This window comes from Bombina bombina, unplaced genomic scaffold (assembly GCF_027579735.1).
Source record: "Bombina bombina isolate aBomBom1 unplaced genomic scaffold, aBomBom1.pri scaffold_455, whole genome shotgun sequence".
Taxonomy (NCBI): Eukaryota; Metazoa; Chordata; class Amphibia; order Anura; family Bombinatoridae; genus Bombina; species Bombina bombina.
In genome coordinates this window covers 1-27,391 of record NW_026511120.1, presented here as the reverse complement: position 1 = coordinate 27,391, position 27,391 = coordinate 1, and the positions used below count along the sequence as shown (strand labels likewise).

Genomic DNA, 27,391 nt, shown 5'->3' with positions numbered 1-27,391 from the left:
TCTATAAACTCTGTCCTGTCTGAGATCCCTCATCTTTCCATAATGAGCCTTAGTTAATTAGTTAATTATTAACTCCTGGAAATGTAAAGGCCTTAGAAAATTCAGTAGAACAGCAGAGTCTGAGTGGGAATCGTTTCTCTTCTGCAGCAGCTGCCATGGCCAAACTAGTGGAATGTGTCCCAAATTTTTCAGAGGGGAAAAGCAAAGAGGTTAGTGAGATAATTACAATATATATGTGTAACTGATTACAAATTTCTAGCGTCCAAAAATATTATACCGTTAGAATAGTTATCTATATATATTACCAAGGTTCTTTTTGTAACCTTTCAGGTTATGCTGTTGACTATACTAAACACTTTTTATTGTAACTCCATATAAAAGAACTCATGAATGGAGTTTTTTTTGGAGGGTTGTTTTAGCGCAAGTTTTGTTTTTAAATGAGCAATCAAAGTTTAAAATAATAAAACATGTTTTAGCCTTTTTGATATGTGTACACCATTCTGTTAAAGGGTCCAATGAGAATATAATGCTGGCTATATTGAACCATTTTTGTTGTTTTTTGTACTTAAATAATATTTGGCCAAACTGAAACAATAGAGTCAAACTTCCATAGACATTTTAAAGAAAAAAAGTGTGTTTATTGTGCTTGTCTTCATATACATATATATATATATATATATATATATATATATATATATATATATATATATATATATATATAATCTCAATTTATTTCCCTATCCTTTTAAAAGCCCTAGGAGCCTAATAATTTCACTGTGGGTACTTCGTAATAGACATAACCAACCAGATAAGATAACCTATAAGAGATTGTCTCACAAGGCAAATCTCTGTGCCTTACCCAAGGATTTTGTGTCCCTTTTGTATAACGAGACTCCTAGTTCACCAGTGAGCCTGTAACAGTGCTGCTTCTAGAATAAAATTTGGGGGTAACAAAGGTGGTGAAAAGATTGAGACACAGAACATATGATATGCAGAGCCGCTTGGCAGTGCATGTGCTGCCCTTTGCAGTTTTAAAGGGGCTGCTACAAGTGCATTGGAGGTGCATAGCAGCCCCCAGTACCCCCAATAGAACTGCCACTGGCCTGCAATCTGGCATATTCTATTTGTTAACTAAAAATATTTATAAACTGGGAATATACAAACTAGTGTTATAAAGGGAGACCTTAAACTCTCTAGAGGTAAGTTCATAATCAGATTCTGAAATGTTTGCTCTCTGGGTTTACAGAGACACAGGTATACCGTGCAAGTCAGCTCTAATATATTTGTTGTACAGTGTTTATAAGGTCAGACAACAAAAATCTGCTTCTTTATATGTAAAGGGGCACTGGAATAACATGTCTGTCATGCATTAGAAATATATTTGTGTGTGCATGGAAACTGTTTTAAAATGATGTTGAAACTTAAAAAAAAAATGCAGGGACAAACTACTCATTGGCTGTTAAGGACAACTCCCACAGTTTTTTTATTTATTTATTTATAAACTTTATTTTAAAATAGCATATTTGACATAGTTACAGTTGCACACTAACCAAGTGTTAGATAAAGTGTCAGACCTGGAGCACACATAGTATAAATGGAAGGTCTGCACTTGTTTGTTAGCTCCTTTTCCGTCATCTGCAGGTCATTGATGCTTTGGCTGCAGCAATTTCTCAGACTGAGGGCTGTCGTCTGCTTGATGTGGATCCTGGACCTTCCACCAATCGCACTGTCTTCACTTTTGTTGGGTCTCCAGAGGCTGTTATTGATGGAGCCCTGAGTGCTGCGAGGGTGGCTTACCAGCTGATAGACATGAGCAAGCACAAAGGTGATAACAACATGCACATTCACTTTATTATGGACATCAACAAACGTTTTTATACTTCACACACAAATGCAGGCAATTTCCAAATCCTGGTGTCTATTTGTTATCTTGGTTCAATATACCTTTAAACTCAGTAACTGGTATTCTATTGCAGTTGTAAACTTTTACTACTTAAAGGGACGCTAAACTCAAATATTTTTTTTCTTTCATGATTCAGATAGAGCATGCAACTTTCTAATTTACTCCTATTATCAATTGTTCTTCATTCTCTTGTTATCTTTATTTAAAAAGCAGGAATGTGATGTATAGGAGCCGGACCATTTTTGGTTGAGAACCTGGGTTATGCTTGCTTATTGGTGGGTAAATGTAAGCCTCCAATAAGCAAGCGCTATCCATGGTGCTGATTCTAAAATGGGCTGACTGCTAAGATTTATATTCCTGCTTTTAACATAAAGATAGTTAGAGAACAAAGAAATTGATAATAGGAGTAAATTAGAAAGTTGCTTAAAATGTCATGCTCTATCTGAATCATGAAAGAAAAAATTTGGGTTCAGTGTCCCTTTAACTTGGAGCTCGATTTATCAAAGTGTTATTGAATGCGCCTTTTCATTCTCCTTTCCTTTCTCCTGAGCTTGCCTATGTTGATGATGCGCATGTGCGCTCAAATTTATAATAATAAAAGAAGAAAAAAACTGTATTATAAATTTGATCGCACATGCACTCCTTTGCACAGGAGAGCTCACGAGAAGCAAAGAATAAATGTCTCCAATCAAATTGGTATTTGCGCCATTTTTTTAATTTCATAAGTGGACTGGATTCCGCCTGAAATGAGCCGGAAACAAGAAACTTTGATTAAATCACTTCATTAGGGCAGCGTTAGATTGCAGAGCTGAGGGTAGATAAAATTATTTATTCACTTGCAGCTAAAAAATGGGGATAATAAAGTGGTTTTACCTGACATAAGTTATTCATCAATCCTTATTTGGGCAAATCCTCTTCCATCTTAGGCCTCTCCGTTTGCCTATAAATACCAGCCAATATCAGAAAGTATTTCATGATGCGCACACAACACAAGCTTATAGATAAATGATTTCAACTGCTGTTCTCCACAGTATCTATGGAGAACTTTCTTGCGTAAAGATGGAGAATGTGAAAAACACTTTGGACGCAAACAAAATAACTTTATCAGTCACATCTACCCAACTATTGAAAATGCTACTAAAGAGATCTAATTTAAGCCCTTTTTTTGGGCGCACTAATGCACCTAGAGAAACGCAATGTGCCTGGTATGAATTAACTATCAATCTTCACATTTTGTAGGCACATTCAGGGTTATTAAATATCATGGTGAGATTGTGTGCTCATGCCTCAGCATCCCTGTATCCTATATGCCCAAGACAGACCTCAAGCCAAATGTTTGTCCTGAGCCACATCTGACCCAGATATCAAACTGCCAATCAAACGCATGTCCTCAACAACCTTGTATATCTACTTCAAAGCATGATCCCTAAGATTAGGTCCTTGTTCCTATCAACCTCTGTATACTCGCTACCTTCCCAAGAAAATTGTCCTTTGTTGAGAGGCAACACAGCAGCTGACAGACATGCCAAGCATCAGCTCCCAGATTAAGTGGTAAATGTCTACTGCATCCCTCTATATTTCTAAACATTGTTTCTCAGACCAGGCATGTTTACCAAGCTTTCTGCTGTCTTGCAGGTGCTATCCCCTACTTGCACTATACTGTTTTACTCAGAACTGCACACAGGGCGTGGCTGCTACAGAATGAGACAGAATCCAGAAATGTTCTTATAAAGTAGTGGCCAGTGTATTTTACATGCTAAAGTGTAATACACATACTAAAGGTTGCTGCAGAAAAGAAGGGGGGAGGTGCAAGGCACCATTCACAGCCCAATAGGTGACCTAGATCTCTTCCCTTTCACTATTGATACATAGAACATTGTCGGTTTTTGATTGATTAGGTTAAAAAAATATATTGTTGCTCTTTTAAAAAGTGGCATCCTGGGCATAAGAAGGTTGCACTTGCTATAATACAGTTTTGGTGATATATTTTTTTTATTTTTTTTTAAAAAAAGAGCACAGATTTATTTTTTTACACACATTTATCGATGTGTTTTTCATTCTCTGTGCTTATTATTGAGTTTTACACACACATTTATTCTCTATTTGCATTTGTTATTAATTTAAGGGTTTTTTTTTTTATGCTGTAGGAGAGCACCCTCGTATGGGTGCACTAGACGTTTGCCCCTTTATTCCAGTTCGAAATGTGACAATGGAAGAGTGTGTGAACTGTGCCAATCGCTTTGCAGAGAGATTGACAAAGGAGCTGAAAGTTCCCGGTAAGGATAACATAGGAGTCTATATTGAGGTTAAACAGGAGCTTAAAGGTGGCAGTGTTGACTATTTGGCTTTCAGGAAACAGATCTACTTGCAGAGTGGACACAAGGGAAAGATGGCTATCAAATGTGAGGTTACACATGATCAGCCATTTGTGTAGCACAGATATAGTCAAGACCGTTTTCCACATACTGCAAGGGGGACACAATTTATCAAATTAATTTACATTGCAATCCTAATGTGTGGGAAACCATAATGAATGGTTAGGTGGCACAGACATTGTTGGAGAGGAAAAATGATTTGAATATGGGGCATAGTCAGATGAAGGGGTCTGATGATCCAGGTGTTGGTGGTATATGGAGAGAGGGGATTGATTAATTATGACAATTAAATGGTATCCTATGTTACTGCAGAACAGTGTGAGCTGTTGAGAGAATACCTGGTTATTTATATAATCTTCCTTTACTTTAGTGTATCTTTATGGAGAAGCAGCTCGGAGTGAGAGCCGCAGGTCTCTACCTGCTGTGCGTGCTGGAGAGTATGAAGCGCTACCTACCAAGGTAATTTAATGTATGATTTACAGATTTAAAGATGAAAAGCCTCCAATGTGATAGATGGGGATTAGCATAATTTGGTTGCTAGGGTTTTATAAAACTATCTGCATGTTTGTGATGCTCTTCCTTGGCAAACTGGTTGCTCTCCCAGAGCATGCTTACCGGCTGTCATTCACCAGGTTGCTACCAGACTACCAGATGCTTTCAGAAGAACAAACACTTTGTTTGGATTAAATGTCATTTAAAAGTACTCGTCAGATTTTACACATTACTATGTCAATATATATTTAGAATTCTTAGAGTTGATGCACAATATTTTTATTTGATAAAATCTAAAGCTACTCCAAATGTTTTGTGTCAGCCTCATGAAAGAGCAGTATCTAAACATGTCAGTTTGTTAATAAAAAAAAAATGTGTATAAATAGTTTAACTTTGTATTGAAACTAATACAGCTGCATCTGATTTGTACTTTCTGCATTGCTCACTGGCCTCTCAGCTGCTGATGCATATTGGCTGATAGCAGTACCTATTACCGAGTGACCTAATATTCATTGGTATGTCCAGAAATTGCATATAGGGGCACTTCCAGGAGTCCCACTGGTGATTTGTTGGCTAGCCTGCGACAGGAAGGTAGGGTTGAGGAGTGTTGTGGAGGGTTGGTGAGCCTGGGCAGAGTGGTGATGGGGAAAATAAAGGATAACAACCTTGTGGGGAGGGCAGCTGTTATGCTGAGGGGTGAGTGACCCCCTAGCAACACCACTGGTAATATTCACTGAGCATTAGTAGGAGGTACTTATACAGGTTTTAGTTGTGCACTTCCTATTGATGGTAATCGGTTTATATTAGTTTAAAATGAAAAAGCTTTTAGCTTGTTTTTGAGGCAAAAAGTTGTTTGTTTGTTTTTTGTAGTAGTGTAGTGTCTTGCTCACCTGTGTGTATATATAAAAACAGAGAAGCGCTCAACCTTTGAACGAACAGCATTATAGCTTGTTCTATGGCTAGTTATCACCCAAGAAGCTGCCTCTTTTCGCTCAACATGTGCTTTTCACAGAGAAGAACTTTCCTGTAGCATATCAGTCTCATCCTGGCTTAACAGTGCAGTCCATCCCCAAAATACCAGGCAATCCCTCTCTAAACGAGAGAAACAGCAAAACCCCAGACGTACGTTTGGGCCTCATCAGTGAGGTGCAGTCATATCCCTCTAGGCACACTGAGCAACGGGTCCACGTCTGGCTTACCACATCACCCTTAGGGAGCCTTCCCTCAGGGTCAGAATTTGCATAAATAAAGAGTGAAGCACTCAACCTGGAATGATAAACAATATAATAGCTTGTTCTATGGCTAGTTACCACCCAAGAACCTGCCTCTTTTTGCTCCACATTAGTCCATAAACGTGAATGTCCACAGCACCAGTAATATAAAAGTTACCTTTATTGACAAAAAAGTAGCAATGTTTCGTGACTAGTGTCACTTAATCATGCTATGGTTGCATGATTAAGTGACACTAGTCATGTAACGTTGCTGTTTTTTTTTTGTCAATAAAGATAACTTTTATATTACTGGTCCTGTGGACATTCACATTTATGGACTATCGTTGGGTGGAATAGGCAGTTTCCACGGTCTTCACGTGCATAGGATTATTTTTCCAGCAACTGGTCCAATACTTCTAATGTTTTTGCTCAACATGTGCCTTTCACAAACTATCCTGTAGCATATCAGTCTGATCCTGACTTTACGGTACAGTCCAGCCTCGAAGTACCAGGCAATCCCTCTCTGAACGAGAGAAACGGCAAAACCCCAGACGTACATTTCGGCCTATTGTAGGTTTCGGCTATTATGCTATTGTTCGTTCCTAGGTTGAGCGCTTCTCTCTTTTTATTTATGCAAATTATGACCCTTAGGGAAGTCTCCCTAAGTGTGATGCGGGAATCCAGACATGGACCCGTTGCTCTGTGTGCCTAGAGGAAGATGGCTGCACCTCACTGACGAGACCCAGACTAGGCCGAAACGTACGTCTGGGGTTTCACCGTTTCTCTCATTCAGAGAGGGATTGTCTGGTATTTTGGGGCTGAACTGTACTGTTAAGTCAGGATCAGACTGTTATGCTACATGAAAGTTCTTCTATATGAAAGGCACATGTTGAGCAAAAAGAGGCTGCTTCTTGGGTGGTAACTAGCCAGAGAATAAGCAATTATGCTATTGTTTGTTCCCAGGTTGAGTGCTTCTCTCTTTTTATTTATTACCTGTGTATATGGCTGTATACATAAATATAACGATATTATAAAAGGATTATTTAAGTGGTTACACTGTTACACTGGAACTTGATTGCAATCCATTTCAGACACGCTGTTTCATCAGCGGGTGTTTGTTTTTCTTGTTTTTTTTTGTTTTGTTTTTTTGTCCTTTTTGTGTTGGGGTAGGTCAAAATCCTGTTAAACTTTATGTAATGATTTCTTTCATGTAATTAGCAAGAGTCCATGAGCTAGTGACGTATGGGATATACATTCCTACCAGGAGGGGCAAAGTTTCCCAAACCTCAAAATGCCTATAAATACACCCCTCACCACACCCACAATTCAGTTTTACAAACTTTGCCTCCGATGGAGGTGGTGAAGTAAGTTTGTGCTAGATTCTACGTTGATATGCGCTCCGCAGCAAGTTGGAGCCCGGTTTTCCTCTCAGCGTGCAGTGAATGTCAGAGGGATGTGAGGAGAGTATTGCCTATTTGAATGCAGTGATCTCCTTCTAAGGGGTCTATTTCATAGGTTCTCTGTTATCGGTCGTAGAGATTCATCTCTTACCTCCCTTTTCAGATCGACGATATACTCTTATATATACCATTACCTCTGCTGATTCTCGTTTCAGTACTGGTTTGGCTATCTGCTATATGTAGATGAGTGTCCTGGGGTAAGTAAGTCTTATTTTCTGTGACACTCCTAGCTATGGTTGGGCACTTTGTTTATAAAGTTCTAAATATATGTATTCAAACATTTATTTGCCTTGACTCAGAATGTTCAACTTTCCTTATTTTCAGACAGTCAGTTTCATATTTGGGATAATGCATTTTAATTTAACATTTTTCTTACCTTAAAATTTGACTTTTTCCCTGTGGGCTGTTAGGCTCGCGGGGGCTGAAAATGCTTCATTTTATTGCGTCATTCTTGGCGCAGACTTTTTTGGCGCAAAAATTCTATTTCCGTTTCCGGCGTCATACGTGTCGCCGGAAGTTGCGTCATTTTTTTGACGTTATTTTGCGCCAAAAATGTCGGCGTTCCGGATGTGGCGTCATTTTTGGCGCCAAAAAGCATTTAGGCGCCAAATAATGTGGGCGTCTTATTTGGCGCGAAAAAATATGGGCGTCACTTTTGTCTCCACATTATTTAAGTCTCATTTTTTATTGCTTCTGGTTGCTAGAAGCTTGTTCTTTGGCATTTTTTCCCATTCCTGAAACTGTCATTTAAGGAATTTGATCAATTTTGCTTTATATATATATATATGTTGTTTTTTCTCTTACATATTGCAAGATGTCTCACGTTGCATCTGAGTCAGAAGATACTACAGGAAAATCACTGTCAAGTGCTGAATCTACCAAAGCTAAGTGTATCTGCTGTAAACTTTTGGTAGCTATTTCTCCAGCTGTTGTTTGTATTGATTGTCATGACAAACTTGTTAAAGCAGATAATATTTCCTTTAGTAAAGTACCATTGCCTGTTGCAGTTCCTTCAACATCTAAGGTGCAGAATGTTCCTGATAATATAAGAGATTTTGTTTCTGAATCCATTAAGAAGGCTATGTCTGTTATTTCTCCTTCTAGTAAACGTAAAAAATCTTTTAAAACTTCTCTCCCTACAGATGAATTTTTAAATGAACATCATCATTCTGATTCTGATGATTCCTCTGGTTCAGAGGATTCTGTCTCAGAGGTTGATGCTACGTTCAAGATGGTAACTGAAGGATCCTCTAGATAGGAAAATTGAGTCCTTTCTAAGAAAAGCTTATCTGTGTTCAGGTAATCTTCTTAGACCTGCTATATCTTTGGCTGATGTTGCTGCAGCTTCAACTTTTTGGTTGGAAACTTTAGCGCAACAAGTAACACATCGTGATTCTCATGATATTATTATTCTTCTTCAGCATGCTAATAATTTTATCTGTGATGCCATTTTTGATATTATCAGAGTTGATGTCAGGTTTATGTCTCTAGCTATTTTAGCTAGAAGAGCTTTATGGCTTAAAACTTGGAATGCTGATATGGCTTCTAAATCAACTTTACTTTCCATTTCTTTCCAGGGTAACAAATTATTTGGTTCTCAGTTGGATTCCATTATTTCAACTGTTACTGGTGGGAAAGGAACTTTTTTACCACAGGATAAAAAATCTAAAGGTAAAAACAGGGCTAATAATCGTTTTCGTTCCTTTCGTTTCAACAAAGAACAAAAGCCTGATCCTTCATCCTCAGGAGCAGTTTCAGTTTGGAGACCATCTCCAGTCTGGAATAAATCCAAGCCAGCTAGAAAGGCAAAGCCTGCTTCTAAGTCCACATGAAGGTGCGGCCCTCATTCCAGCTCAGCTGGTAGGGGGCAGGTTACGTTTTTTCAAGGAAATTTGGATCAATTCTGTTCACAATCTTTGGATTCAGAGCATTGTTTCAGAAGGGTACAGAATTGGTTTCAAGTTGAGACCTCCAGAAAAGAGATTTTTTCTTTCCCGTGTCCCAGTAAATCCAGTAAAAGCTCAAGCATTTCTGAAATGTGTTTCAGATCTAGAGTTGACTGGAGTAATTATGCCAGTTCCAGTTCCGGAACAGGGGATGGGGTTTTATTCAAATCTCTTCATTGTACCAAAGAAGGAGAATTCTTTCAGACCAGTTCTGGATCTAAAAATATTGAATCGTTATGTAAGGATACCAACGTTCAAGATGGTAACTGTAAGGACTATCTTACCTTTTGTTCAGCAAGGGAATTATATGTCCACAATAGATTTACAGGATGCATATCTGCATATTCCGATTCATCCAGATCATTATCAGTTCCTGAGATTCTCGTTTCTGGACAAGCATTACCAGTTTGTGGCCCTGCCGTTTGGCCTAGCTACAGCTCCAAGAATTTTTACAAAGGTTCTCGGTGCCCTTCTGTCTGTAATCAGAGAACAGGGTATTGTGGTATTTCCCTTATTTGGACGATATCTTGGTACTTGCTCAGTCTTTACATTTAGCAGAATCTCATACGAATCGACTTGTGTTGTTTCTTCAAGATCATGGTTGGAGGATCAATTTACCAAAAAGTTCTTTGATTCCTCAGACAAGGATAACCTTTCTGGGTTTCCAGATAGATTCAGTGTCCATGACTCTGTCTTTAACAGACCAGAGACGTCTAAAGTTGATTACAGCTTGTCGAAACCTTCAGTCACAATCATTCCCTTCGGTAGCCTTATGCATGGAAATTCTAGGTCTTATGACTGCTGCATCGGACAGCGATCCCCTTTGCTCGTTTTCACATGCGACCTCTTCAGCTCTGTATGCTGAAGCAATGGTGCAAGGATTACACGAAGATATCTCAATTAATATCTTTAAAACCGATTGTTCGACACTCTCTAACATGGTGGACAGATCACCATCGTTTAATTCAGGGGGCTTCTTTTGTGCTTCCGACCTGGACTGTAATTTCAACAGATGCAAGTCTCACAGGTTGGGGAGCTGTGTGGGGATCTCTGACGGCACAAGGAGTTTGGGAATCTCAGGAGGTGAGATTACCGATCAATATTTTGGAACTCCGTGCAATTTTCAGAGCTCTTCAGTTTTTGCCTCTTCTGAAGAGAGAATCGTTCATTTGTTTTCAGACAGACAATGTCACAACTGTGGCATACATCAATCATCAAGGAGGGACTCACAGTCCTCTGGCTATGAAAGAAGTATCTCGAATTTTGGTTTGGGCGGAATCCAGCTCCTGTCTAATCTCTGCGGTTCATATCCCAGGTATAGACAATTGGGAAGCGGATTATCTCAGTCGCCAAACGTTGCATCCGGGCGAATGGTCTCTTCACCCAGAGGTATTTCTTCAGATTGTTCTAATGTGGGAACTTCCAGAAATAGATCTGATGGCGTCTCATCTAAACAAGAAACTTCCCAGGTATCTGTCCAGATCCCGGGATCCTCAGGCGGAGGCAGTGGATGCATTATCACTTCCTTGGAAGTATCATCCAGCCCTATATCTTTCCTCCTCTAGTTCTTCTTCCAAGAGTAATCTCCAAGATTCTGAAGGAATGCTCGTTTGTTCTGCTGGTAGCTCCGGCATGGCCTCACAGGTTTTGGTATGCGGATCTTGTCCGGATGGCCTCTTGCCAACCGTGGACTCTTCCGTTAAGACCAGACCTTCTGTCACAAGGTCCCTTTTTTCCATCAGGATCTGAAATCCTTAAATTTAAAGGTATGGAGATTGAACGCTTGATTCTTGGTCAAAGAGGTTTTCTCTGACTCTGTGATTAATACTATGTTACAGGCTCGTAAATCTGTATCTCGAGAGATATATTATAGAGTCTGGAAGACTATATTTCTTGGTGTCTTTCTCATCATTTTTCATGGCATTCTTTTAGAATACCGAGAATTTTACAGTTCCTTCAGGATGGTTTAGATAAGGGTTTGTCCGCAAGTTCTTTGAAAGGACAAATCTCTGCTCTTTCTGTTCTTTTTCACAGAAAGATTGCTATTCTTCCTGATATTCATTGTTTTGTACAAGCTTTGGTTCGTATAAAACCTGTCATTAAGTCAATTTCTCCTCCTTGGAGTTTGAATTTGGTACTGGGAGCTCTTCAAGCTCCTCCGTTTGAACCTATGCATTCATTGGACATTAAATTACTTTCTTGGAAAGTTTTGTTCCTTTTGGCCATCTCTTCTGCCAGAAGAGTTTCTGAATTATCTGCTCTTTCTTGTGAGTCTCCTTTTCTGATTTTTCATCAGGATAAGGCGGTGTTGCGAAATTCTTTTTGAATTTTTACCTAAAGTTGTGAATTCCAACAACATTAGTAGAGAAATTGTGGTTCCTTCATTATGTCCTAATCCTAAGAATTCTAAGGAAAAATCGTTGCATTCTTTGGATGTTGTTAGAGCTTTGAAATATTATGTTGAAGCTACGAAATCTTTTCGTAAGACTTCTAGTCTATTTGTATATCTTTTCCGGTTCTAGAAAAGGCCAGAAAGCTTCTGCCCATTTTCTTTGGCATCTTGGGTTGAAATCTTTAATTCATCTTGTCTATGTTGAGTCGGGTAAAACTCCGCCTCAGAGAATTACAGCTCATTCTACTAGGTCAGTTTCTACTTCCTGGGCGTTTAGGAATGAAGCTTCGGTTGACCAGATCTGCAAAGCAGCAACTTGGTCCTCTTTGCATACTTTTACTAAATTCTACCATTTTGATGTATTTTCTTCTTCTGAAGCAGTTTTTGGTAGAAAAGTACTTCCAGGCAGCGGTTTCAGTTTGAATCTTCTGCTTATGTTTTTCGTTTAAACTTTATTTTTGGGTGTGGATTATTTTCAGCAGGAATTGGCTGTCTTTATTTTATCCCTCCCTCTCTAGTGACTCTTGTGTGGAAAGATCCACATCTTGGGTAGTCATTATCCCATACGTCACTAGCTCATGGACTCTTGCTAATTACATGAAAGAAAACATAATTTATGTAAGAACTTACCTGATAAATTCATTTCTTTCATATTAGCAAGAGTCCATTGAGGCCCGCCCTTTTTTTGTGGTGGTTATGATTTTGTATAAAGCACAATTATTCCAATTCCTTATTTTATATGCTTTCGCACTTTTTTGTCACCCCACTTCTTGGCTATTCGTTAAACTGAATTGTGGGTGTGGTGAGGGGTGTATTTATAGGCATTTTGAGGTTTGGGAAACTTTGCCCCTCCTGGTAGGAATGTATATCCCATACGTCACTAGCTCATGGACTCTTGCTAATATGAAAGAAATGAATTTATCAGGTAAGTTCTTACATAAATTATGTTTTTTCTACAAAATTGACAACTGAAGTCTATGGGGATTTTTTTTTTTTATAGATAAATAATTTGATAAGCTTTTCTAAAGTACTTTAAAGGGATATGAAACCCAAATATTTTCTTCCAGGATTCCGATAGAGAATACAATTTTAAACAACTTTTCTATTGACTTCTATAATTTAATTTGCTTCCTTTTCTTCTTATCCTTTGCTGAAAGGTTTATCTAGGCAAGCTCAGGAGCAGCAGAGAACCTAGGTTCTAGCTGTTGATTGGTTGCTGTATGTGTGTGTGTGTATATATATATATAATATATATGCCAGTGGCCTAGCACTCCATCCACATTACTGTTTCCAATGCCTGGGTGCAATCCTCAATTAATATGTATAGAGTACTGGTAAGGAAGGAGGGCACTCACAGGACTTCATACAAAGGGTAATCTTTTATTAAAGTTCTTAACAAAAGTGCATTGTCAACGTTTCGGCCTTTTTTTAGGCCTTCTTCAAGCCAAATTTCATGATCTAAAAACATGAACAAAAAAATAAAAAAATAAAAATACATTGCAAATATATGATATCCAAATATACACCGAATCGTGACCCTCCACCAAGAACAAACCAAAGTAGTCCAAGTGAAATTTAGAACCGCTTCAATTGAAGCAAAAAATCATGACATTCACCAACGTGGGCAGAAGATAAGAGAGTAATGAAACAAACAAAAGAAAAGAGAAAGATGAAATGAAGAACAACAAATGATACAAAGAACAGCGAAGAGAATGAGATTATAACCAACAAAAAGAAAAAGGACCACCTAAGGAATAACCATAGTCTAAATGGGACATGAGCATCTCATGTGAGTGGTATATTATATGACACCAATTAACAAGCGTATATCAAAATGCATTGACATAGGAATAAACCACCTTAACGATGGTTCAACTAATAGGCTAAATAATTTAGGTAAAGCACGCAACAAGGTCAAACTACTTCAACACACCCCACATAAATCCTAAATATATATTCATCTATTACCAATAATCAGGACAATTGAAGATAACTAAAGTGGGTGCCATACAAATCGTTACAGTGGTGCCCACCATATCAACCAAGATCCGCCATACAGTGACGGCAATAGTCTAAATGGCAACCACTAACCGCTGAATAACAGACCCCAAGGCATCCTTATATATATATATATATATCACCGCCATATTTACACCTGCTCAATTCATAATCAAGCCCACACAACAATCAGTGCAATATTTCACATAGTGGTTAACCAACACGCATGCTGCCGCTATACATCTATACCAATTAGACTCCCCAATCTGAGACATGTAAATACACATATTGTCATAACCTTGGACCGCGGTGAATCAGTGAACCACTCACTCATACGCTTCAGCGCATATAACAACCATCACCGAAAGCGTGTGAGGTAGAAGAAAAACCTCATGGGCCATAGCCCTTCTTACCTGAGCTCGTGCGGAACACAGCGCCCGCGTTACACTCCTAGAACGACTGAGACATTAGTGAAGAAACAGCCGACACATACGCCCTTAAAAAGGGCGAGCCCGCCCCCTGCAGAGGCCAATCAAATTGCGCGCCGCTGACACACCTCAGCTGGTCGCGTAACCAAAGCAAATGCATAGCAAACCATTCTACGTGTATGACAGATGGCTAACCCTGTACAGTTTATAACCACAGGTGCCAGTCCCATTGCCCTGATCTGCAAAGCAAAGAAAGTCTAATATAGATGTATAACAGAGCTCAGTTCCCCATACGTGGTGCAAGATCATATCCCAGCTGCCATAAACAGAAGGGCCCGGTGTTAGTCATATTGAGTGCAGTAATAGGGACGGCTATGGGGTCCAGCTTGGCCCCATCGTATGCAAACCTGTTTATGTCGTGGTTCGAAGAGGAATATGTGTTCAGCCAAGATAATCCAAATCTATTACTATACTGCAGGTACATTGATGACCTGCTGGTCATCTGGGGTGGAACAATAGGAGATCTGGAGAGGTGGATTGAATCACTCAATGATTTTCTGATTCCAGTCAAGTTCAAGCATGAGATTAGCCGTGAGAAGATACACTTCCTTGACCTATGCATTTTTAAATCGGAGGGAGCTGGGGAATGTAAACTGAATACGACTTTATATTCCAAGCCCACAGATAGAAACACACTACTACAATTCACCAGTTACCACCCTCCTCAACTCAAGAAGGGAATCGTCAAGTCCCAATTGATGCGTGTTATACGCAATAACTCCGACCATGAAAGGATGTTACACCAGCTTGAGGAGATGAAAATAAAATTCCTCAATAGAGGTTATAATCCGTTGATGGTGCAAAAAACCCTCGAAGAAGTGAAGCTGCAGGAACGAAGTTGCTTAGTAGCCAGAGGATTGGGTAGAGACCCTACCAAAGATGAACTGACCCTGAACCTGGTGACCAGGTTTACTCCGGCCACAGGTGCATTGCGGAAGGTGATCTATAAGAACTGGCCGCTCATAAGTGGAGATAAATCACTACCGTTCAAAGAAAAACCCCCTCCCAGGGTGGTGCATAAAAGTGGAAGAAGCCTCAAATCACATTTGATGAGAACTGACCCTTGGAAGAAAGAGAGAACGTGGCTAAAACCACTCAAGAATGGATGTTATAAATGCGGGAGTTGCGTGACTTGCAGCTCCCTCATCACAGAGGAACGATTTCACCATCCTACTACTAATAAGAGCTTTGCAATAAGGCACAGATTAACGTGCACATCTGATTTCGTGGTTTACCTATTATCCTGTCCATGTGGACAGTTCTATGTAGGCAAAACCATCACCACGTTTCGAGAGAGACTCGCCAATCATAAGAGCGCTATTAGAGCGGCCTTAAAAGATGGCCACTCGGACCAGCCTGTGGCAAGACATTTTCTGGAGCAACGCCATGCTGTATCCACCCTTAGGGCCATGCTCATTGATAGGGTGGCACCCTTGAAACGGGGGGGGGGGGGGGGGTGACAGAAACTCTGAACTCCTCAGGAGTGAAGCCAGATGGATCCATAGATTAAACACTCTGGCTCCAAACGGCCTAAATGCCAGTATTGACTATGCTTTATTTTTCTGATAACACTGCTTGTCTTCCTCTTGGATGTCTTTTTCACTTTGGGCACACTTGTTATGGGTATTGGATTTATGTGGTTTCTTGCTATCCCTAGGTCCCCACTTGGGGTGCTCTATTACTACTTCTTTCGGACTGGTTGAATCAGTTTATGACGCATAGACGTATAGGTGTACAACATAGACATGTTATGATTGAATGTTTTTATTTTATTCTAGGTTAGTTCTTTTTGATCATTTGGTACAAAGTTTTTTTTTTTACCCTACCTTTTGGGTATGGACGTTTGTGATGGGTTGGTGTTTTTTCCACCACGCAACTCCCCTTATGATTAAATTAATATGGCATAGCTATTTGACCAAACACACTCCAAAAAGAGTAGCAGCAAACAATTGTGTTTATTGGGTACAACACATTGTGTTGTACCCAATAAACACAATTGTTTGCTGCTACTCTTTTTGGAGTGTGTTTGGATATTACTTTAGAGACTGGAGTGGGTCTCTTGAGTGGCTGGCACAGGGACCGTTGTGTGCTGAGTCAATTGACTTTGTATTTTGGATAGCTATTTGACCACCTGTTCCGTGATCTAGGGGTCCCTTGGTGTGTTCTTGTATGGTAAGATTCTATGTTTGATGGGATATGCCACTTTTGTAGCGACTGTATGTTCAATATTTTGCCCACATCAGCACTATGGTTTCTTTAATTGGGATTCATTCCCAGCCGTTTGTTGCATTACTGCACTCAATATGACTAACACCGGGCCCTTCTGTTTATGGCAGCTGGGATATGATCTTGCACCACGTATGGGGCACTGAGCTCTGTTATACATCTATATTAGACTTTCTTTGCTTTGCAGATCAGGGCAATGGGACTGGCACCTGTGGTTATAAACTGTACAGGGTTAGCCATCTGTCATACACGTAGAATGGTTTGCTATGCATTTGCCTTGGTTACGCGACCAGCTGAGGTGTGTCAGCGGCGCGCGATTTGATTGGCCTCTGCGGGGGGCGGGCTCGCATTTTTTAAGGGCGTATGTGTCGGCTGTTTTTTCACTAATGTCTCAGTCGTTCTAGGAGTGTAACGCGGACGCTGTGTTCCGCACGAGCTCAGGTAAGAAGGGCTATGGCCCATGAGGTTTTTCTTCTACCTCACACGCTTTCGGTGATGGTTGTTATATGCGCTGAAGCGTATGAGTGAGTGGTTCACTGATTCGCCGCGGTCCAAGGTTATGACAATATGTGTATTTACATGTCTCAGATTGGGGAGTCTAATTGGTATAGATGTATAGCGGCAGCATGCGTGTTGGTTAACCACTATGTGAAATATTGCACTGATTGTTGTGTGGGCTTGATTATGAATTGAGCAGGTGTAAATATGGCGGTGATATATATATATATATATATAAGGATGCCTTGGGGTCTGTTATTCAGCGGTTAGTGGTTGCCATTTAGACTATTGCCGTCACTGTATGGCGGATCTTGGTTGATATGGTGGGCACCACTGTAACGATTTGTATGGCACCCACTTTAGTTATCTTCAATTGTCCTGATTATTGGTAATAGATGAATATATATTTAGGATTTATGTGGGGTGTGTTGAAGTAGTTTGACCTTGTTGCGTGTTTTACCTAAATTATTTAGCCTATTAGTTGAACCATCGTTAAGGTGGTTTATTCCTATGTCAATGCATTTTGATATACGCTTGTTAATTGGTGTCATATAATATACCAATCACATGAGATGCTCATGTCCCATTTGGACTATGGTTATTCCTTAGGTGGTCCTTTTTTCTTTTTGTTGGTTATAATCTCATTCTCTTCGCTGTTCTTTGTATCATTTGTTGTTCTTCATTTCATCTTTCTCTTTTCTTTTGTTTGTTTCATTACTCTCTTATCTTCTGCCCACGTTGGTGAATGTCATGATTTTTTGCTTCAATTGAAGCGGTTCTAAATTTCACTTGGACTACTTTGGTTTGTTCTTGGTGGAGGGTCACGATTCGGTGTATATTTGGATATCATATATTTGCAATGTATTTTATTTTATTTTTTTGTTCATGTTTTTAGATCATGAAATTTGTCTTGAAGGCCTAAGAAAAGGCCGAAACGTTGACAATGCACTTTTGTTAAGAACTTTAATAAAAGATTACCCTTTGTATGAAGTCCTGTGAGTGCCCTCCTTCCTTACCAGTAATATATATTACTGGTGTGTAGGGGTTAATATTAAGACTGGTGAACTAGGGCCCACCTCTCAATATTTAGATGAGACCCCAGGTGCAAGGAGGCTTAAAAAATAACTATAATTAGATTGAGAAATAGAAGTAAGCCTTTTCCAGCACTACACATAAAGTCACAAAATTAAATTCACACAATGAATCTGTGAATCACACACTTGTTTTTTTAATGGTGGCATGGTCCACAGTTTTTATATTTCCAGAAGTAATAAAGGTTAAGTTTTTTATGAATTAATGGTTGAATATCTGATATATATATATACCACACTTCACCACCCATTCTCCCTGGCAATATAACCTGCAAGTGTGCCAATATAATGCTTGCTTTCTCTTCTACTTTAATATAAAGTATACGAATATGCAGTGCTGCATTTGATTAAAAAATAATAGTATTTTAATTTATCAATTCATATTACATTTAGCTTATTAAGATTGAATACCTTTTTAAAAATGTTAAAATCTTGCTGCTGATCCTCCGCCCGTCCCTTTTTTTTTTTTTTTGGGTCACATTTTCGCATCAACCAATGAAAAGTCAGGCCAGCTGGCATTCTTTGAAGACAGACACACGCCCTTTCAATGGAGAGCGCATACGCTAAAGAGTTTTGACGTTGCCGTATTGCAATTTACATACGTTGACACACATGCACTAGATTCCCCATAGAATGACGTAGTGAGCGGGTGGGGCCGCTCTCTACATGAATAACTGAAGCAAGCCAGTGTTCTATTGAGAACTCCAATACATCGAAAACTCCAATCTGTTTGTCACTTCTGGTGATTCCATACATCTGATTGGTCCAAGTGACAGGATTTACAACCAATCAGATGGGCACTGTAATTGCCTATCTTCACTATCTATTTTGCCTCTGCCTGGGGGGGGTTGAAGTTAATAAAGAAAATACAATATTTGGAGAGCCAAGAAGTGTGTGTGTCCTGCCATAAAACTCTCACAATTTGCTGCAATACTAAATACTACAAATTCTTCAATAATCTACACCAGCACTGAATAAAAATGAGAATAAATGGGGGCGTGTCCGGGCAGCGGCTGAATAAAAATGAGAATAAATGGGGGCGTGTCCGGGCAGCGGCCATGACGGGTCGCAATATCTGTGTCTCTTAGCAAGATAATTCTAATCCGCCGGTTATTGAGATTATGCTGTGACATCCATTAACCTACTCCTCAATTTTGGTCAGATCTTGCATTAGGGATCTGAACGGTACCAAAATTTACAGAATTTATGACTGCTGGACCCAGATCTGGACCGTTGAACTCTCGGGCGGTGGCCTCATCACGAGGATTCAACAACTCCACACACACACAGCAGGTAATGCAGTCAGACTTAAACTCCCTTCTAAAATTCTAAATGAAGGGAATCATCTTGCTGGACTTATCAACTGCTTGTAAGAGTGTTTGATGGGGAGCTATACAAGTATCTTCCAAAAAATGGAGGCCTAAAAAGATGGGAAAGTGAGAGAACGCAGCTTATTCAGGACCATTACCGGAGTCTAGCGGCTGAGCTATGTAACTTTTCCTGTGGCCCGCAGCCACTGCAGTTCTACCAAGTGAATATAGCTGCAAAATTATGTCTTCCCAATCAGGCTGGACCGATGAGGGGACTTCTGACTCCTATAGACCATTGGACACTGTCTAAGTGCATATGGAAGAACTAGATCGCAGACCTGTATCCATGAAAATTGGAGTGCCTAACATACAGATTCCCCCTACTTACAACCACAAGGGTGACGCAAGCCCAGCTAACGAAACGTCTCCATTCACCCTGGACTCCCACTTTGACGGCCAGGCCGGATACGGAGGCCTGAACCCGCGATGTGAAGCCGCCTGCACTTGATTTGCTGATTGGAACATAAGAGGCAAGTGAATGCGTTTGAGGAGATATCGTTTACCCATATAACACCCAAGTAGTAAAGGTCGATGCTGAAAAGCAGAGACAGACCCACATTAGATCTAACTCATATATAATCCCTATTATGTTCCCTCCTGTTCATCTATCCCCTACTGTGACCGGAGCTGGAGGAAAAATGGGGGGGGAAATCTCTGCCGCCCAAAGATGCAGTAGTCCTGTTGAAATAGGACGTTTACAAAGTAATCATCCTATGGAGCGAGCATTTCTTTCATCCAGGGCTTTGCACCCGAGTGAGTCCTTTAAAAGATGACCAACACTGAGTGGGAACCAAAGCCAAATGACTAATGGCCTGGACTGCTTTGCTTAAAAGAAGCAGGGGTGAATTTCTAGTGCCATTACACTGTACCATTGTTAGAGCAGGTCTGGGTGTAAGATAAAAAAAACAACTGTTAAATATATGATGATCATCTGTTTGAGGTATAAATATTAGTTTTATATTAGTATTAGTTTTTTTTATGTCACTCTGCTATAGTTTAAACTGCTCTTTTATTATCTATGATATCTAGGTCATTATTTTCTGTCTAGCCCAAACTAAGCATGTTTTAAACTGTGGATATTGCATGTCATTGTGGTCCAGAGGGGGATGGTTTGCTTGCTTAGTAATTCTACTGCTTTGCATTATTTATACCTTTCAGATTTGGTGGACTCAACCTTATTATTCCCCCCCCCCTTACTATATTTTACCTTTTTAATGTTAATAGTAAAGCACATCAACATAAATTCACGGATGTCAAAGCTAGCCAATAATGGGCAGACTCTTCATTACTAAGTCTTAATTTATAATGGGACATAACATCGTAATATAAAAAGAGGTTATTGTGATGTACAGTTGGGTTTTCTCTATTTGTATTCATTAGCAAAGCAATTTTATGTATGCACGATTATTCTTTCATGCTACATTCTGTGGAACCAAGCGTTGTTTGTATATGTATGTTTTTAAACCTCAATAACAACTCTTAATTTAAAAAAAAAAAAAAAAAAAAAGCACTAAGAAACTGTAAAAAAAAATAAAAAAAAAAAATAGCAGAGTGTGCTTCTGTAATGTATTTTAGTACAAATAAATATCTATTTAACTTAGATGTGTTGCACATAATTTTCTCATTTTCTGGGGTGTTCTCTCTGGCTTCTTCATCATTATAACTGTATATAATTTAAAGGGACATGAAACCCAATTTTTTTTTCTCTCACGATTGAGAGAGCATGCAATTTTAAACAACTTTCTAATTACTTCAATTATCTATTTTTGCTTCATTCTCTTGATATCCTTTGCTGAAAAGCATATCTAGATAGGTTCAGAAGCTGCTGATTGGTAGCTGCACATAGATGCCTTGTGTGATTGGCTCTCCCATGTGCATTGCTATTTCTTAAACAAAAGATATCTAAAACATGAAGCAAATTAGATAATAGAAGTAAATTGGAATGATGTTTAAAATTGTCTTCTCTACTTGATTCATGAAAGAATATTTTTGGGTTTAGTGTTCCTTTTAAAGGGACACAAACACAATTTTGTTTCCCCTTTTTATGACTCCTTAACATATTATTATTATTATTATTATTATTATTATCATTATCATTATCATTATCATTATTATTATTATTATTAAAGAATACAGAAGAACAATTGGGGACTTGCAGGAACCCTTCACAGTTACAAAGTTATAAAAGTGTTGAGCCAATGGCCCTGCAAAGAGAGATACATCATACCATAAAGACTTGTCAGGCTGTTCTCCAGGTTCACATAATTGGGTATAGTGAGCATGTTAGTTAGCGATGAGAGGATCTTTTAGTTTTCAACACCGCACTTCGAAGTATGTGTAGACGGAATGTTAATGAGGGGGAGGGGAAGGTACATATTGAGGGAGGTGAAGGGATGGGGGGTGTAACAGATGTTTTGTATCTAACTGCTCGGCCCACTCCATATAGGCGAGTGGGGCTTCCCAAAGGATGTTAAGAATGAAAAGGGAGATCCCTATTAGGCCATGGACAGGGTATCTTGAGTCATGGCAGATGGGCGCCACAGAGTGTCATACTAAGATTTCCAGTCGGCTCAAGTCATTTCAAACAGGTCTAGTTTGTTTAAGTTAAGATATATGGGCTGTTCCATAGTATACACAAAGGCCATTATATTCACAATATCTCCCATGAAGGGGGGGAGTTTTCTTTTCAGGATCTGGCTATATTAGATTTGATAGCGGACATTAAATACACCCCAAGCAGGCCTTGGTGTTTAGGTAGGCTGTGGAGGCCCAGATGAAGGAGGGCAGGGGCTGGGCCACTAGACACCCTGGATGCCAAAAGCACTAAGGGTGCGAAATCCTAGTTCCCATAGGGATTTGATTCTAGGGCACTCCCACCAGATATGTAGCATATTGCCCTGTAGGCTACAGCCTCTCCAACAAAGGACTACATCCCTGGGAACATTTTAGATAGTCGGTGGGGACAATAATACCAGTGATGAGAATAACTTTATAGTAAGTTTCAAACATTGTGAGACAAGATGCAAGGTTTTTTTTTTGTCCGCATGATGGACTTCTGCCATACGTCAGCTAGGAGTGTGGATATGATGGGAGCTGTTCCATCTAGTCAGATGTAAAGCTGGTTCAGGAGACATCGTGCCCTCGAGCAAATTATAGTGAGTAGCTTAGTTGGTCTAACAAGCTTTACGTCCCCATGCCCAAATGGATTTCCAAGGGGTGCGAGGATGAGAGGAGGAGGAGAGAAACCACAGGGTTCTTAGGAAGCTTTTTAACCCTGTTTAGTTCAAAAGAGTAGAACTGAAGGGATGTCTGCATGTGATTCCAAGTGTGCATAGCTCCTATGAAACCTTCCGACTGGGAATTGGACCAAAAGTCAGACTTGCTTAATACCTAGACGAGCCCAAGTATTTGGATGGGTCTCTGCCAATCCAGTGAACAAGGCCTGCTACTGAGGTGATTGGGGAGGGGTGAGGAGCAATCAGTTGTCTATTTCGAACTCTGTTCCAGACCGATAAGCACTCAAGAATAACCAGATTACAGATGCCTAGAGTCAGTCGACTATGTTGTGGGGTCCCAAATTACGTCTTGGGAAGAATATTAGAGGGTTGCGAGGCTGCTCAATTTCTCTCCCACCTGTCACCAGAATGGGGTTACTCCCCACTGGGAATGTGTGAGCATAGCACCCTCGTAATATTTTAACAACTGAGGGAGATGGCAAGGCCTCCCAAATGAATGGGGAGTTGCAAGGTTTTGTGTGCAATTCCGGGGAGTTTTACCCCTGCCAGATGAATTTAGTTATCTTGCTCTGAAATTGAGGACAGGAGATGCATGGGGACTCTTATTGGTAGGCAACGAAATAGATAGGTAAGCTTGGGGAAGATAAAGACATCTTGAGGGAGGCTCATGTGTCCCATCCATGAAATGGACTTATTGGTCCCATGTGTTTTTTAAGGTTGCACAGTTCCGTAAGTAAGGGAAGGTAGTTGTCTTTAACCATTTGCATTGCGCTGTTAGATATCCTCAGCACCCAAGTGAGTAAACCTCATTAGTCCACTTAATTTAAATTGATCCTTTAAATTTAAGGATGTAATTCTTGTGGGTATCCCCACCAATATATTTCCCGTTTTGGGTATGTTTAAGCTGTATAGAAAGAGAGGTCCACAAATTTTTGTAGAATATCCAACAGTCTAGGAATAGCTTTATCGGGGCTCCACCGTGAAAACCGTAATGTCATCCGCAAACCCTAAGTGATTTTCTGCATAGTGCCTGCTAACCGGATGCCCGGTAGCGATGCATCTAGCCTAATTTGTGCCACACACGGTTCAACCGCCAGAGCAAACAGCAGGGGGGAAAAGTGGGCCTCCCCTGCCGTGTACCCATTTGAGATACGAAAGAAAGATGACTGGAAGCCTAATCCCCTAACAGTAGCTGTCAGGACAGAGTATAGAGCTTGGATGGCTGTACAGCTAGCAGGAGGGAAGTTTCCCAAAGATAAGACCAACGAACCTGGTTGAACGCCTTCTCGGCGTCCAAGGAGATGACTGAGAAGGGCTTGCTCATCCTAGTAGCCTCGCACACGATATTGATAAGATGCCTTGTATTATCCGGTCCCTCGCGATTAAGGATGAATCCCACTTGATCATGATTGATCAGGTCTGGCAATAGCTTACCAATGCGGTTGGACAATATTTTAGAGTAGATTTTGACATCTACGTTAATCAGGGATAACGGTGTGTAACTGGAACAGAAAGCGGGGTCTTTGTCTGGTTTGGGTAGTGTGACAATGGCTAGAACAAGGCTCTCACTTTAAAATGACTTCCCCTTCAAAGATCCTAAACCACAATATATACCACAGATGTGCTACCTTAAGAATGTCCCCCACACTGCTTAGTTTTTTTGCTCCTGCTCCTCTGCCCTTTATGATCTCCAAGCAAAATATTTCTTAACACCCATATAGCTGAAGTCTTTTCCCCACTTTTTAATATCCTTCTATGCCCACCCTCACTTCCATCTCTGCACAAGCGTTTGCCATGAATTTCAGGAATAAAACTGGCCCCTACCACAACGTCTCCTTACAAATCGTCACAGACCACTAACATCAACCTACGGCAGGAAGTATGTAACAAAATATTGCTCGAATCACTGCATACCGCTGCCAACTTTCTTCTACCGCTCAGCAATGTCCTGAAGATTAAGCATCCCCTACCCTGGGATTCCTGTGTCCGAGGTGAGTGGAAAACTCCACAAAGAACACTAAGGGCTAGATTTATCAAGGTCTAGGAGAATTCTCCTTTGTATTCTCCAGGTTCTGTGCAGCTTGCCCTTGGAGGGGCGCACTGGTGCACACAAATTTATTTAAAAAATTGCACGTAATAGTTTGTGCTGCTTGGAAGGCGATCTGGGGTGGATTATAATTAATTTCTCCATACGAAAAAAGGAAGTTCTCCTGATTTTGTTTGCCCTCTTCTATTATCTATTACATTTGTGTCTTACATGGGGCATATTTGCGCATTTAATTTTGGTGTTGCCACAAACATAAATTCTTTAACTTTGTTATAGTAATGACCCTATATAACCGTAACACATTCAAATTGTTAATACAATTTTCGTTCTTTGTGGGACAGTTTTACATTTGCCATATGTATGACTATGTAGCCAAAGATAGATCTGCTAGAATAGAAAGTACTACACCAGAAATAGATGTGTACATGACAAATGCTCAAAAACAATGATTTCTAATGCTGTTTTCCATAGTACCTATGGAGAACTATAATGTGCCTATTTGTAGAAGAACTTTGCGTTTTTCTAAAAGCACAAAAAAATCTAAAATGGTAACTGGGCTTAATCCTAAGGAAATGCAATTATAACTAGCAAATGTAACCCTTTTTTTAAGGTCCTCAGTATGCCTTGGCGAACAAGAACAAAGTAAGAGGATAGTATAGTTTGAATTTTTAGGCGCACTTTGTATTAATAAATCAGGATTCAGTTGTATGCGGGTTTGTGGGTGCAGTTTTAGGAGAATTGCTTTGAGTCCTGCTCTAAAGACTAGTTACCTTCAGCTGCAGTATTTACATAATGGGACCATTGTGAAATACCAAGGGCAGGCTCAAGCTTTCCTTTCCACAAAAAGGAAACTTTATTGTAGATTTTTGAGACGGCACCAATCTTGGGCGTGAAACGCGTCAGATGTGCACTTCTGTAATCAGCTAGTGTTTATTGTGCAAAAAGTAAAAACATGCAGAAACACAAAGTTTACTTTTTAATGGAATGGAAAGCTTGAGCCTGCTGTTGGTATTTCACGCTGGTCCTGTTACGAAAATACTAGAGCAGGAGCTAACTGTTCTTTAGTACCCAGGAACACAGTTCCTTTACACTGGATACAGAGAATTCTGTTTCTACCCTCCTGTCATCCTCTCATCTAACTACCTGTACAGCAATGCACAACTGTGAGCTAGCTTAACACATCTGGTGAGCCAATGACCTTAGATGTGTAGTCACCAATCATCAGCTAGAGCTAACAGTAGTGAACTGCTATTCCTGAATTTATCTAGATATGCTTTTCATCAAAGGATACCAAGGAAACAAAATATATTTGATAACGAAAATAAAGGGAAAAGTCTCTTAAAATGTAATTCTCTATCTGAACCATGTCGGATTAAAAAAGAATCAATTTAAAATGTAGTGTGCTAAAGATCTCTCATAAAGATAACGCATCATATTTTACATGGCCTTGTATTTTGTTAAGCTTAGCACAAATATAAATATTTATACATGCATGTACTTAACATTATAAACAAAATACACTTATAATCTTGCTCAGGGGAAAGGAACTGTAAAAACTTAAAACTAATAGTGAACAGTCCCAAACGTTTATACTTCACGCTAGAAATCTGAGCATTGTATTTAAATATTAACAGTAAGTAGACAGCAGTGTGAACCCTGCACGGTAACAATAATACACTCACTCTAACTAAAGGCAGCTCATCTATAAATAACTGCTAAATACACCGCCTTATGGTAATTTGCATGGGTGTGCGCAGAGAGCTGGCAGTATGTTGTTCAGTGCATCAGTTTTCAAAATATTAAAACCCTAAATACGTAGACTATTTCTTCACTTTAATGAAATAAAGATCACATTCATGTCCCTTTTTTTTTTTTTTTTTTTTAATAGCAATTTACGTGATACAAAACTAATGAATGTTCTGCACATACAGCATTGCAGTCCTAGTATTTCATTATTTGTTTAATATCATCACTGTAGAAATAATGTTGCATTTCATTTGGTGTTTGTGCAAGAAATAGAGCTTTGCTGCCTTGTAGGCTGTTGTAGGCCTTAAAGGAACATGAAACCCAAAATGTTTCTTTCAGGATTCAGAAAGAGCAGCAATTTTAAACAACTTTCTATTTACTTCTATTATCTAATTTGCTTAATTCTCTTGATATCCTTTGCTAAAAAAGCATATCTAGATAGGCAAGTGTGCTTTGCTATTTCATCAACAAAGGATATCTAAAGAATTAAGCAAATTAGATAATAGAAGTAAATTGGAATGTTTAAAATTGTATTCTCTGAATCATGAAAGAAAAACTTTGGGTTTAATGTCCCTTTAATCTCTCCTTAAGTTGTGTGTTTTTTTTTTTTTTAAATGTGGTTAAGACTCAAACCTAGGATATTTTTGATTATAAGTACACTGTGCTCTATAGCTAGTCAGTATATTGGGTCTTGGGTTGCATTTTTATATTTGCATAGTCAGTATATTGGGTCTTGGGTTGCATTTTTATATTTGTGAAATCTTTAAACACAATTCTGTGTGTCATGTGCTTACTACGTCTGTTCTGTGTCACAATGTCTTGCTCTTGTTTTTTCCCCTCCAGCTGCAGACACCTGAGTGGGCTCCAGACTATGGGGCCCCTGTTTTTGTCCCCAATTGGGGGGGCAACAGT

At 39.5% G+C, this 27,391-nt stretch overlaps 1 protein-coding gene across 1 annotated transcript; it reads left to right on the top strand.

Annotated features, from left to right (window-relative positions):
* LOC128643612 (formimidoyltransferase-cyclodeaminase) lies at positions 1-27,383 on the top strand (the record flags this gene model as incomplete). The annotated part of the gene is made up of 5 exons (XM_053696453.1): positions 1-209; positions 1,642-1,825; positions 4,051-4,179; positions 4,649-4,737; positions 27,323-27,383. Coding segments are annotated over exons 1-5 (517 nt in total), but the record flags the coding sequence as incomplete, so codon positions are not given.
* Between the last annotated feature and the right edge of the window lie 8 nt (positions 27,384-27,391).